Source organism: Pelobates fuscus, chromosome 13 (genome assembly GCF_036172605.1).
Source record: "Pelobates fuscus isolate aPelFus1 chromosome 13, aPelFus1.pri, whole genome shotgun sequence".
Classification (NCBI taxonomy): Eukaryota; Metazoa; Chordata; class Amphibia; order Anura; family Pelobatidae; genus Pelobates; species Pelobates fuscus.
This window is the reverse complement of record NC_086329.1, coordinates 24,289,767-24,304,330: the sequence shown is the minus strand read 5'-3', so window position 1 is coordinate 24,304,330 and position 14,564 is coordinate 24,289,767. Positions and strand designations below refer to the sequence as shown.

Below are 14,564 nucleotides of genomic sequence, written 5' to 3'. Positions count from 1 at the left end.
TCCCGTACAGTACCGTTCCTGTCCCACTGCGCTTTTTATTATCGTTTTACATCGTTCTGACACGGTTTAAAATACGCCGATGTGCATATATAGGTTTTTTCCTATGTAACTGTATCTCATCAAAAAACATTGCCCTCACATGGTTTGGTTTAGTAGTTTGTTTATAGTTTTAACAAATTTACTAATGACTTTCCTTGGTTACCCTGTTTTTCAATTGCTTCTTTGTTAGTTTCTGTTATCCCTGATGTTGGCTAGTTTATTATTATTATTATTATTATTATTATTATTATTATTGCAATTTATATAGCGCCAACAGATTCCGTAGCGCTTTACAATATTAAGAAGGGGATTTAACTATAAATAGGACAATTACAAATAAACTTACAGGAACAATAGGTTGAAGAGGACCCAGCTCGATCGAGCTTACATTCTATAGGATGGACTACTGTACCTGCCTATAAGTGCCCTGGTTTTACATTCTTGGAGGTTTTGCTAGAGACATTTAATACATCTTTTTGTCTCTTTCTATCTTTGCTGTCTTTTGACATATATCCCACAATTAGGAAGATGCTTGCAGGAGATGGTACTTGTTCTGGAACCACTCTAAAAACTAAACCTGAGTACCTGCAACACAACGGAACAATTGTAATATAAAATGAACAGTGGTTTGCCTGCAGTGTGGGTCTGTAGAGGATGAAGATTTCCTTTTCTAGTAGGCCGGCAGTCAATGTTGTAGAGATCCAGATGAGAGCACCCAGAAGTGTGGATTAAGGTAGCGTCGTAAAACTGGTATTTTATCGTAAACATGTTCTTTAGATCACAGTTAGCAGATAGCGTCAGCAAAAACCATGAATGCTTAAATGACAAACCGCAATCAAATAACTTCATTGAATTTAACATCTTTAAACTCCTGAGTACGTAACTCCTCTCGTTAGAGAGCTGTGACAGCAGTGACGTTAAAAGAAGCAAAAAGACTTAAAAGCATACATGTATAATTCTACAAGTTTCTTGTAATCAGAAAACAATGTCAATGTCACTGATATTACATATACGATCCTAAAAAGTAGAATGATATGGTCAAAAGCATCCCATGAAATGTGAAAACATGGTGCCATGTTATATTTGGGTGCCCACCACTATTAAGCTATCTAGAATCAATATTCTTCTTCTTCTTTCTGACTTATTGTAGAAAACCATTGACCTGTCTACATTTGTCAGTGTAATTAGAAAGTCAAAAGAGGTGGCTTCTCCCATGACTAAAAGTACGGAAATGACACATGAGTTTTGACTGTGATTAACCAAACATTCTCCAGGGTTATGTGAGGTATTTTGGTCATTGGGTTTACTTTTGTAATGAGAGAAAATGGGATGGAGAAGAAGAGGAGCACACAGAGGTTTAATAGGTAAAAAAGTTATTTTTACAATTAAGGTGATAAGTAATTCAAAATGGAGCAGTTATTGTGTTGTAAAATTTACAATCATTAATAATGCTGAGCAGCTGTATACTCTGGTCGGTTTAGGGGGTTGTAGAGTTCATGGGTACCTGTCTTGAAGGAGAGGTGGGCTGTAAGTCCTATAACACTATAGCGTTAGGAATACAAACATGAAAACACTATAGTTTTTATCTAACTGTACTAATGTCCATCCCACCATGTGATGGTTTGAAGGGTACATTTTAATTACCTTTCAGCACTCGCTGCGCCGGTCTCTGTCCTACTAGCATGCCTCCTTGGCTGAGATCCTTGAGATCAATGATCTCAGCCAACCCAATGTTTTCCCATAGAAAAGCAGGTGGAGGCTAGTGCACAGGGACTGAAAAATGCCACACTGCCCGTCTCTATGAGAACATCTGATTTTAAAAGCTGTGTTTTACTTGGCTTTTTCTGCGTAAGTGCCCCTAGTGGATGTCAGAGAGAAAACCACAAGAGGCATTTAAACTCTGCAATATAAACATTGCCCTTCCTGAAGAACAGGTTAGGGTTAAAACTAGAGGGGCATAACATTAAGATGATGTGGTCTGGGTGTCGGTAGAGTCCCTTTAAACCTAAGCTTTAAGTTGGGCAGGACTTTTAAACTGTTGCTGACCCAACTTTGAAACCTGAGCCTCATGGGCTGTCTTTTTCCTCTCTGGTACGGGACTATGCTACTTCTCTCCCTTCTATTTACGACAGACAAACTGAGATAGATCGATAGATGGATAGATACAAAGATTCATAGATATAGACAGATAGCTTTCCCGAGGTTCATCCCTTTACATTATTTAATGGAAAGTTACCAGATAAAACTAATGCTCCAGTTCAAACTGAAATTATTACCAGTTAGCAACATTATTTTTTAAATGATCAGTTTTGCATACAATTTGTATTACTAGCCTGAACTCTTACTCAGCTTTCCAGATTAACTGTAGGAACAAGTGGTGTATAAGTGCAAAGCAAACACAACTGGATAAACAAGCAGACTCAAAATGCACAATGTAGGTAACTTCTCGGCCAGATTGTTCCATTGTGGAACGTAAACGAAATTGGAATTACACAATGGTGAGATCCTTAAATATTGTTGAAATGTTCTGTGTACTTGTCATGAACAGTGAATACATCTGTGTAAGCGGAAAACAGTTAAGATAAACTTTTTCTAAACGACTATTAGTAAATTAATCATATAATAGGTATGTACTGTGCCTTGTTTTTAAAGGTAAAACCTAAGTACAATAAATCTAAAACCGCGCGTGCATACCCCAAACGTCCCTTTTAAGGCCAGTCCATAATTTTTGCCCCATTTTCATTGTCTCTTTTTTTTTTAATAATAACGTCTCTCTGATCTGGGAGGCAGGAATTATTGGTGTTTATGAAAAAGAAGAGGAGCTTTATAATAAGAAAACTCACTATGATCTATAGTTAATGTACAATAAAGGAGTTTACAAAATTAGTCTGCATAGATCAGATACTTTGGTTTTGTTGTAAGATACTTTAAGTTTTTTATGTGTATGCACTGAGCAATACAGGTGTTTAATGAATTGGTCAATTACTATTCCAGTAGAACCACTGTTAAATAATGTATGTGCTAGGTTTGCCTTTAAGGTTATGTATTTTCCATTCAATCCACAGAATTTAAGTTTAAAACACAAGTCAAAAGTAAAATGTATTTACATAAACTTTAAGCCCATTTATTTGCATGCAGGCCCACTTGGAAACATCCACAAAGAATTGTGATTGTAATTCTGTCAAAACAGTGTGTAGGGCTAACACTATAGGTTAAAAAGGGCATATTCTCTTTATGAAATTCATTACATGCTGCTAATGGCAAAATATTTATATGATTTTTTGTATGTAAACCATAATATTCTTGAAACAGCTAGTAATATTCTATAACCCACTTCTACAGAGTGGGTCAAATTACTTTATTTATGGCACTGAATATTTGTTTTAGGTTGACTGGCAGAAGTGTGGTTGGGGCAGGTCCACCCAACTTATCTCCTGTTAAGTACAAGCATTTTTCAAATGCAGTGGGCCTACACCTCAAGTGTTCTATGCACATATACATTAGTGTTTGACTCATGCACATCATGTTTGTCTATAGTGTTGCTGTCTTTCTATTCCTATGATGTCGTGCCTGCTGGTCTGTCTCTTAGTTTCGTGTTGACCTTGTCTACTGAGACTGATCTGCTGGTTCTTAATTGGTTTGTCTGATTCCAATCAGAGTACCCAGTAGCTGTCGACCTACTCCTGGTTTCATTCTCCTGTCTGTCTGATCTATCTGTTGCTGACCCAACTGTTATGGTGTTATCCCAGTCAAGCCACAATCCTGTACACAGCCCCAAAGTACACCTCCTGAATCCCAAATCGTTTACCTGTGCATATGCATTCCGGTTAGCTTGCAGACGAACCTTTACAACCTCAAAGGGATTCACCACGATAGCCTCAGTCAGGCCTGATCCTAGACCCGCAATTGCAAACACCTAGCAAGGAGGATCAACATAGTACCATGAGATACTGAAATTAAACCTAATTACCCTATTAATGGAATACATATCTTGCTTACAGAGTTTTCTAAAAAGCATTACTTTGAAAGTTCCATTCCACCTGCAGATCCTACTGACTTCATCCTGGTCATGTGATATGTAACTCAACAGAAGTCCGAGACAAGATTTCATAGGAAAAAAGTGCAAAGAGCATAGTTGTTAAGTGATTCCACATTTATGTATGAATCACCTGGGTTGGGATTTAGCCTTACAAATAGGTAATATGTTTTTGGTGTAAGATCCTGTTGATATTTAGTTTTATGAGGTCAACAGGAGTGCTGTGGTATGTGAAACAGATAAGTAGTTGCTCTTATACTTGGGTCAATACGACTCGTACATACAAGTCTTCTTTATTTGTTGATATTAAAACAACAGTGGATACCTGGAAAAACTGAGGAATTTATGAGGGAATGAACTGAAAATGTACACATTCCTGGTAAGATCCTGACAATTCACAGTTTAGTGAATAACAAATGATGTGCTCATTGTGTTTTCACAGATCATATACCTGGGTTTGCTCAGATTACCCCTTTTGGGTAGGACAAGAATTATTAAGACTCAAAACTCCCATCATGCATTGCTGAGAATCAGGCTTGTTGAGTACAACCAGACTTTAAACTAGAAAACTCGAGGAGAGCCACTGCTTGGAGCAGTCAGACGTTACTGGGTTCACATTGGTTAGAATGTTTAGTGTTATCCTTTTTAGTTTGAGGATTGATGCAGATACGTTTTTCTTGTTATGGCGTGCAATCACAAACCATTTCACTCAATCAAAATTCCACTAAGGTAAGGTAAGTATGCAATTCGACTTACCCAGGCAGGTGGCAGAGACAGAGGAAGCAACAGCTTTTTATACTGCTCAAAGGTGAAGAACTGCAAGAGAGAAAAAACGAGTGTCGAGTAAAATCCTTTAAACATTTACCTCCCTACTGATAGAAATTACACTGACCTTGAATTCACAGCTGTATATTTATTTTAATGGCACTCTAAATATCTTTATAATACAGAGGTTCACAGATTATCAAGGTGCATAATTTCATTAACAGAAGAAGAAACCACTGGAATGTCCGTTATTTAAGCAGAAAGTATCCATTTAAATTAGTTTACAAATCTCTAGGCTTTAACCCAACAGAGACGACTTGACTAAATGAAAAGGAAACAACAATCTCTCGGTTATTAGAGTAAAGGAAAGTGATGTGGAATTTTTGCACCAGTCAAGATTAAATAGAAACAACTACTTCTCCAGGAAACCTATGAAATATAAACATACATGCACTATTCTTGTGTTATTCACCATATATATTTGAAGGATATGTATTTTTAAACAAGAACGTCACTTCTCTGGAATTTACAGAGTCGACTAAAACAAAATAACCCATAACGTGGGCTAATATTTTTTCACGAGACGCACAGTTTTCTATTAAATTTATCATTTACATTTTTAGAATTTAAAGATATAGAAATTTACATCATAATCCAGACAAGACGGAGCAAAGGAAAACGTTGCAACTTCAGATGAGGAATCAAAACATTTACAGTTAATTCCTAAAGGGAGAATTCAAACTAAAATTTTAATTTAAGTTCAAAATAGCAAAAAGTGGAAATTAATAGCAATGCCTTTATTTTAGCACTATTGTGGACTTCACTTTGAGTTCCAGTTTAGTAAATAACCCTTATTGTTTAATTTCTCCTGTTTTCTGTGTGTTTTCTCTTTGCTGTCTGTGAGATGCAAAGTGCGGGGCCTACAGCTTTGATTGACAGAAAGCTAAGATGGAGGCGCCCAGTTGCAGATAAAGAGATGATGGAAACCATAAGATTATAAAACTTTGGAAAAGATTGTCCCACATTAATGGTTGCACAATTTTCTTAATTTCCTTTTGAAAGGTATGTAGATCTAAATTTTATAACATGACAGGAGGCTTCGTATTTGCTTAAGTCTCTCTTTACTAGAACTCCACAGCAGCACAGAAAACAACCAATCAGAAAAAAGTTAGGTACTATAAAACTCCCCTCCCCATGCATCATTTCCTCTTTCTTTGCTGCTCCGCACCAGTACAGGTCAGAGTACCTCTGCCTCCTGCTAATATTAGTTGGTGGCTTTGGGTTTATTATGATTTATTTAGGGTGTATATTTGTTATTTTAGTCATGTTGTTTTGCTTATATATATATTGTATTTTCATATATATATTTTTATGTTATAGCATTTAGTTATACCTATGTTATGTAAATTTTTTGGTCATATAATTATTTTGAATCCATATTTTATTGATTATACATATTGTTTTTATATTATTTTCCGTTTTTGCTTTTATTTCTGCTTCATGATTTCTGCATGTTTTTTTGCTCGTTTCCCCTGTGTCATTGGGGATGTTTGTGGTATCGGGGGAGCCCCTGGGGATCCCTGTTGTTTGTTTTCCCCTCCTCTCCACTCCCTGGCGCCATTCTACTAGTTTCCCTCCCCTGTGGGGATGCGGGCGCTCTGCTCGGGGTGTCAGGAGACTAGCCGTTTGTCTGCCTCCTCTGACTCCCCGAGCTCTGGTGTGAGACTGCCGGCGCCCGGGGTTCCTCGCGGTCAGACGCGAGCACCCCGCGACCGGGTCTGCTCACGCACGTGGCCGCCTCGCCGCGGCCGGGTTTTCCCTCAGCCTCGTGGATCCGACCGGCTGGAGAAAGGGGTGCCTGCTCACGGCCCCTCCTCCTTCCACGGTCGGATCTCTGCGTTTGTTGCCCTGCTGAGATTCCCCGGCGGGTCTCAGCAGGTTTTCCACATTTCCACTTATATCACTATAGTTATTTAGTGTAGATCTCACAGCTTGCTGTGAGCTTTAGGGCTTTTTATAGGTCAGACTTCTGATTTTCTATGACAGTTCTTATTTTCTGGCTGTGTATTTGTCTCACAGTGTATATGAGATTGCTATACGTTTTTCTCACAGTGTATATGAGATTACTATGCGTTTTTCTATCAGTGTATGTGAGATTACTATGTGTTTGTCTGACAGTGTATATCAGATTACTATGTGTTTGTCTGACAGTGTATATGAGATAGCTGTGTGTTTTTCTGACTATATATATCAGATTACTATGTGTTTTTCTGACAGTGTATATATGATAGCTGTGTGTTTTTCTGATTATGTTTATCAGATTATTATGTGTTTTTCTCACTGTGTATATGAGGTTGCTAGGTGTTTTTCTGACTGTGTATACGAGATTTCTGTGTGTTTTTCTGACTGGGTATATGAGATTATTAAGTGTTTTCTGACAGTATATATGTGACTACTGTGTGTTTTTCTGACTGGGTATGTGAGATTATATATGTTTTTCTGTCAGTGTATGTCAGATTACTAGGTGTTTTCTGACAGTGTATATCTCAGATTGCTGGGTGTTTTTTACTGACAGTGTATATCGCAGATTGCTGCGTGTTTTTACGGACAGTGTATATCACATATTGCGGTGAGTTTGACTGCTGTGTATATCTCAGGATACTGTAGTTTTGCTGACAGTGTACATTGCGGTTTCCTGTGAGTTACGGGTATTGTGAGCTTGGATTAGTGTGCCTCGCAGTATATAGCCTTTCGGGTCCAGCTATGGGGTCTCTGAGGAGACTACTCTGGTATGAACTCACTGCCCATGGCATACATATAGTGTTAACAGACCTGGATCTGGAATACCAGTCTACACTGATTCTATTCAATATTTTCAGAGATGATGATGATGGTATCTATATTTACGATTGAGTCATCAAACAGTTCTGTGTGAGCTTGTGCATACCAATTCACAGTTTAAGGTGAGTATCGCTCTATGTATCTTACTTTCAGGGACATGGTAATCACTGTGACAACTTCCGCTTATACCAATACAGCTGGGATACCGCTGTTTGCCTGCTGGGCATTTAGGGACTGCCAGTCCCGGTTCAAGTTACTCAGACAGCATTACGCTGCCTAAAGGGTTGATTGCCTAAGGGCCCTATGTCACAAGATGCCCTGAGGATCTACAATTTTGGGGACCTCTACCCGAACTCAGAGGTCCTCGTTACTCATTCGATACCCACCGTAAAGCGCTACGGAATTGGAAGACGCTGTATATAAATGCATGTTATTAATAATATTGGTATCACTCAGCCCATTGATTGGCCTGCTATGTCTGTGCCCCATTGATTGGCCTGCTATGTCTGTGCCCATAAGATTGGCCTGCTTTGTCTGTGCCCATAAGATTGGCCTGTTTTGTCTGTGCCCATAAGATTGGCCTGCTATGTCTGTGCCCATAAGAATGGCCTGCCATGTCTGTGCCCACAAGAATGGCCTGCTATGTCTGTGCCCCACAAGAATGGCCTGCTATGTCTGTGCCCACAAGAACGGCCTGCTATGTCTGTGCCCATGAGAATGGCCTGCTATGTCTATACCCATAAGAACGGCCTACTATGTCTGTGCCCATAAGAACGGCCTACTATGTCTGTGCCCATAAGAACGGCCTACTATGTCTGTGCCCATAAGAATGGCCTGCTATGTCTGTGCCCATAAGAACGGCCTGCTATGTCTGTGCCCATAAGAACGACCTGCTAGGTCTGTGCCCATAAGTACGGCCTCTGTGCCCATAAGTACGGCCTGCTATGCCGGTGCCCCAATTATTGGCCTCCTATGTCGGTGCCTATTTCTATGGCCTACTATGTCGGTGCCTATTTCCTTGGCCAACTACTCTGTGTCCATTAGTTGGCCCGCTGGGCCTGCTCTATCCCTTTTGGCCGCAGGCCTGGGGGAATACCACTGAGGAGAAACCAGTGCCCACCAGTGACATGGAAATAGGCAGGTGTCCGGACAGGCACCATTGCCATACTATCCAAGAGGACACCAATATACGGCCATCTGGATATGACAGGTAGGGTGAAGGCCCTAAACCTCAGACCTGAGTTTTTTTTTTTTTTTTTCCTATGAAGACCCGGACACACATCCGCGGATTGCGCCAATCCGGCGACGGCACATCTCCAAGGAGAACTTTGCACAGGCAAGGACCGGTACTCAGACACCTACAGGAGAACGCAGTGTTTTTTCCTTGTCTTTATCAACTAACTTCGTATCTGCCTCCCGGTATCCGGATAGCTATCGGTAGTTATCCCTGCGCGAGGTTAGCTCCTGGCCCTGTTCAGTGGGGCTTACTTGTCTTGCCTTCTGGCCTGCCTTTTTGCCTTCTAGCTGAGATAGAATTTGCGTTTTTTCTCGTATCTACGTTTTTGTTGTCTTTTTTGTTTTCGTGACTTCTTTTTCCTTTCGCTCGGGTCGTCGAGAGGCCGGACTCGACCTCCTCCGACCTCCTGGGTACTCGTGGATTGCGGAGAACGTCTCCAGCTTTCCCCAGACTACCAACGGTCCGCCTGGACCCCGCGCGCGCGCACGGGATCTGGACGGTCAGTTGATAGTTTTTCCAGTGTTTTTCCCTTAGATTTCCCTCAGCCTTATGCTGATACTCGTATTTGGTGTACCCTATAGTTGGTCACCCTGAGTCTCTAGGGACTCTAGCTTGGATCACAGGAGGGTGCGGCCCTCCATCTCTTCGATCCGAGAATATTTTATCTTCTGGAGCAGAGAGCGAACCCTCTCAGATACGGAACCGGACACTGATTTGTTATTGGAGGGCGCAGCCCTCCCTCAACCTCAGCCAGAGACTGAGCTGGATACAGGGGTCATGTTTGGAGGAAACATTGTCATAGAGAGGAACGGTCACGGATGCAGACTCTACTGTTTGGTTATTTACGGGTGCGGCCCGCTCAGGCTATCAGCCGGACGTTGGCACGTTATTTGATCACATTAGTAGAGAGCGCAGCTCTCTCATACACTCGACGCTCTACGGTGCCACCCATTTGTTCAGCACACAGACTTGTACCTGTGCCAGAGGTCGATGACTACATGGAGGGGCGTCCCTCCTGCACTCCAGTAGATCTGACGTCCGTGCTCCTGATTTCGATATAGAGGACTGCCTGGTCATGCGAGATATCCATATTTAGACTGGATTCCTCTAGTCTATCTACTGTAATGGAGGGATATTCTCACAGAGGTATAACGAGGGGTGACTCCCTCTTATTTATACACATTCCTGGAGATGGTACGGCTATCGGATGGAACTCAGGTATTATGTGAGTGCAGGTTTTGGGAATATTCTGCACCATAAAAAAAACAGAGGATTGCTTTCTGTTTTTGGATATCCAGTCCATTGTGAACAACTGCTCAGGCAGTTTCTCCCATAATTGAGTGGCAGGAGATACGGGGACCTTCATGGAGCAAACGGGCTCTGCCCAACTCGGATAACAGGATTAGGAGGGCCCATTACCCGCTCTGAGGGTAAAAATCGTACGTATGTTCACATGGTAAGACCGGATAACCCGGTTTGTCTTGACCTTCACGGTCATCAGATCTTGGGATAAGTTGGCAGGACTGCCCCGGCTTCTCGAATAAGAATCCTGGTGATCAGGGTTCGGAGATGGAGGACCCCCGTCTATACTCTAGTTATCCCTCACGGGAGCCGTTTTTGTTGGATTCGCGCTTCCCTACTTTTCAACTATCGTCGAGGAGACCTACGAGACCTTATGGTGGTACCTGGTATACCCCGACTCCTACACAGACATCTTTCACTCTTGGACGGGGGCATTTCTGGATGGGAATCTGCGTTCCTGTTTGCACTTCCCATTCCTTTGAAGATTTCCGGGATTCCCTATCCCCAGAATAGTCGACCACCGTTCCTCCACTCAAGTTCAGTTCGGAACCCTGAATGGACGTCCTTTGGAGCCTTTTCTCTACGACGTCCGAAGTTTACACAGTCCGTTTGGAATGTTGGAATCACTTAGTATACGGCTGGTTTGGCCACACTCTCGCCTGCATTATGACTTTATGCTTGGTTGAGACACCCCACCGGGTAGGACAGGAAGGTACGAAAGTTCCTCCTCGGTTACTATTGCGATTTTGGTGGTGGTCTTCGGTGCGTTCCTGGAGATTGGAGATCTCCCTGCAAGGCCGCATCGCCGAATGGCCCTGGCACGATCGGAGGAACCGCCTTACGGATCATGAGTTGTGACTTGGTGTCAGTTTTCTTCTCGCGACCCTAAGTCCTAGATCGGATTTCGAAGTTATACTACTACAGGAAGGTAGCTAATAGGTCAGCTTACCAGCTCATGGACCGACTTCTAGGAAACAGGTTGCTACACCACGTACAATGGATTTACCGGCGGAGGGTGCTTTTTTCCGTATTTGAGATACTTCGTCGGTTGACATCTTCTTTGACCCGTCGGCTGTCATTTATCGTATTTGGAATGTCCGATTAGGATTACTCTGATATTTCCTGGAATAATTACCAGCGACACAAACAGCGTTGGATTGGTGAACTGAGCGTTGAAACAGCAAATACGAAGCCTCCTGTCATGTTATAAAATTGTAGATTATGCTAGCTTTAGTGTACCTATAATCTTAATTTTATTAATGACAGGAGGCGAGTATTTCCCACCCATTCTTGTCCCTCCCTTGTTTAATGTTACGGTTTAGATTATCAGGTAAGTATACAACTCTGTTTGTTGTCTCTGCTACCTGTCGCTTGTTCCTTATGTCTGTTTTTTTCCATAAGTAGGGTTGGGATATTTACATATTAGGTTAATTTGGTTGCTACTTTGGGTACCTACATGTTTATTCAGAGTACATTTCATTGGATAATCAACCTGTTCGATTCTGTTTTTCTCTCGTTTCAGTTTACAGTCCATCAACACTATCTAGATTGACGGTTACACTTGGATGGTGGACATCGTTATATTCATCGTACCTAGGACTTCGTTTCTTCCCCATGATGTTCTCTGCCTTTTATTCTGTTTTGTCGCAGCTTGAAAGAGGAAATGATGCATGGGGAGGGGAGTTTTATAGTACCTAACTTTTTTCTGATTGGTTGTTTTCTGTGCTGCTGTGGAGTTCTAGTAAAGAGAGACTTAAGCAAATACTCGCCTCCTGTCATTAATAAAATTAAGATTATAGGTACACTAAAGCTAGCATAATCTACAATTATAACTTGCATAGCCTGAAAGTTATACTTATCTGAAGACCACTTCCAAGACGGCACTCTTAATCTACAGGACGGCTACACACTTAGCCCTGCTTTGCCCACCAAATTATACTTGCGTACGAAGCCATCTTTGGATCACATATTTGCATTATGCGTAGTCTTTAACATTATGCCAATGCATAGAGGTAAAGACAAATGCGATAAATATCAGATTACTTTTTTATTAATTAATTGAGAAAATATTCTCTATAATGTCACAAATAACTAAGCACTCCTCATTCACCTTTCTATTGATAGTTAGAAATAAGGGATGTGGGTGTGTGGTCTTGATGGCATGGAGACGAGTCTGATGTCTCCTGAGCCCCATCTCTATCTTAACAAAACCACCAATTTACTTGCTAAATCCTCTGGAGAATAGCTCTCTTCAGCTCCCATGGTGGTCAGGGTTCCCGCTGTATCAGTGACCTTCTGCTATCTAGGCCGCCTCAGCTTAAGATGACAGTGCAGCCGGACCCACACTGTGACTCCTCATCTGAGGTAGAGGTTTTCAACCTGAGGTGTTCCCTGTAACAGAGGGTCTCTACTCTTAACTACCACATAAATATCTGGATTCTCCAGTCACTAAAGGTAATATTGTGGACTTAATGAAAATCACCAGGGTCTTTGTTAATTCTGATTTAGCTGTGGTAGGGTAAGAGATTACTGCCACTACCGATAGAATGTAGGAGATAGAAGAAGATATTTCTCAAACCAGAATATGCTGCTTCACTTGTATGCATTAGACAACCACTGGAGGCAAAATAGCCTCAAAGTGAGGGGCATTGCAGAGGAAATAGATGCAAATGAATAGCCACCCTTTATTCACCATTCTGCAACAAAGACAGGCAAAATCTATTCATATCGATGGCTGTCTGCTCCTCCTGAAATTGGCTAGAGTACCACCTGGAGCCCTCAGGGATGTTCTGATTTGCTTTACAACATTTACAGATAAGATGGCTGTCCTGGAGACTTTAAAATCTAAAGTGCCCTTCCACTTCGAATCATCGCATTTTCTTGCAAGATTTTTGCAATCACACTTTGGAATGGAGAAGATCATTCCAGACCAGACCAGACCATTCCAGACCATGTAACCTATGTTTTCTCATAAAATGCTCTGTATGTACCTTAATTTTGCCAGCAAAAATAAAGACAAAAAAAAAAATAATAAGGAATGGAGAGGGTAGGGTTATTAATTATTTGGGGGAAAGGTCTTCACATAGGTACAAGGGTGGGGGATTTTGTTGTGGACATGAGGGAATTAGCGAAGGATTTTCAGATGAATGATGGTTCTTCAGAACAAACAAAGTTTGTTTAGTTTACCGCAAGTTTAACATTCATTGTACTCTTGGCTAGCAATAAATGCTACTAAGTGCCAAAAATCTGTGAACGCTGGTGATGAAGGTATATTTATTAAATGAATTGCTAACTGAGGTACAGTCACACCAGATTGCCATGAACACGTGTTTTGTTTGCAGAGGATCTGCGCTTACTGGACTCCTTCCACTATCACATGCATGCTGGACACAGGATACAAAACAGCTTACTGGGGTATCAAGAACTATTCCAGAGTTTCTGAAAGCGGAACGGTTGCTTTCCTGTAAATTACAGCACTGAATAAAATATGGAAAATCACTAACAATTTACATTACCTTTTTATATTTTACATTCAAATACAATTCCAAGACATTTAAAGATGGTGGACCTGAATTCTGGGATAGAGCACTGTGGATTTCTTCATTTACTTTTATTTGTCCTATCTCATTACCACATATATTTGTTATATCAAAAATCAAAAAATACCCCAGTTCTAGGAAAAAATATTGTTTTTAATGCTATTTTAGAACATGGACATCATATTCCCAAGGCCTCAGCCAGGCGACTAAAATAAGTACTTCACTGTAGCAATGCTGCCTTCCCAAGGGCAAAGTAGTCAACTTCCACACTGGGAAGAGTCTAATGAAAGTGTTCTGCAGAATTTTAAGAATAGGCCATTAACTTATTTAAACAACTGAAGAATGGGTCATCAATCCACTACCACCCTGGATCATGGTTTAATATTGTTGAACTTTTCTAGATGTTGAGATGTTGTCCTGCAGGATTATACCAGGAGTTTGTATAAATGTGCTATGTATAGAGATTAAAGTGGTAGTATCTTTGAAATCCTGGCAGATTTGACCTGAAAGTAAAAGACCTACTTCACCACCACAGATGTATGCTGGCACTTACGCGGGCAGTGAGTTTCCTACAGTCACCTCTGGTGGATGTGTCGTAAAGTGATTCCCTATTAAGAAGACATATGGAATTTACAGACTAAAATATGTCAGCAGCCTATTGACATATCCGAATTTGAAAGTTTTGGCGGGCCATGATGTTGGCGTGCATGCGCCACATCATAAAAAGGGGTGGCACTACCGCAGCCGAATGGCCGAGATGAGAGGAGGGCGTTTAAGGAGTGTCCCCATCAGGTGGGATAAGACT

The 14,564-nt window shown here is 41.2% G+C and overlaps 1 protein-coding gene across 1 annotated transcript in view; it reads right to left on the bottom strand.

Moving 5' to 3' along the window:
- The window catches only part of SLC25A21 (solute carrier family 25 member 21), a 266,945-nt gene that overhangs the window by 44,991 nt on the left and 207,390 nt on the right, over nt 1-14,564 (bottom strand). Inside the window, exons 6-7 of the mRNA XM_063439496.1 lie at nt 4,832-4,891; nt 3,848-3,955 (exon numbers count right to left, since the gene is read on the bottom strand). Coding sequence (XP_063295566.1) covers nt 3,848-3,955; nt 4,832-4,891 — 168 coding nt within the window. The remainder of the gene's footprint in view (nt 1-3,847; nt 3,956-4,831; nt 4,892-14,564) is intronic.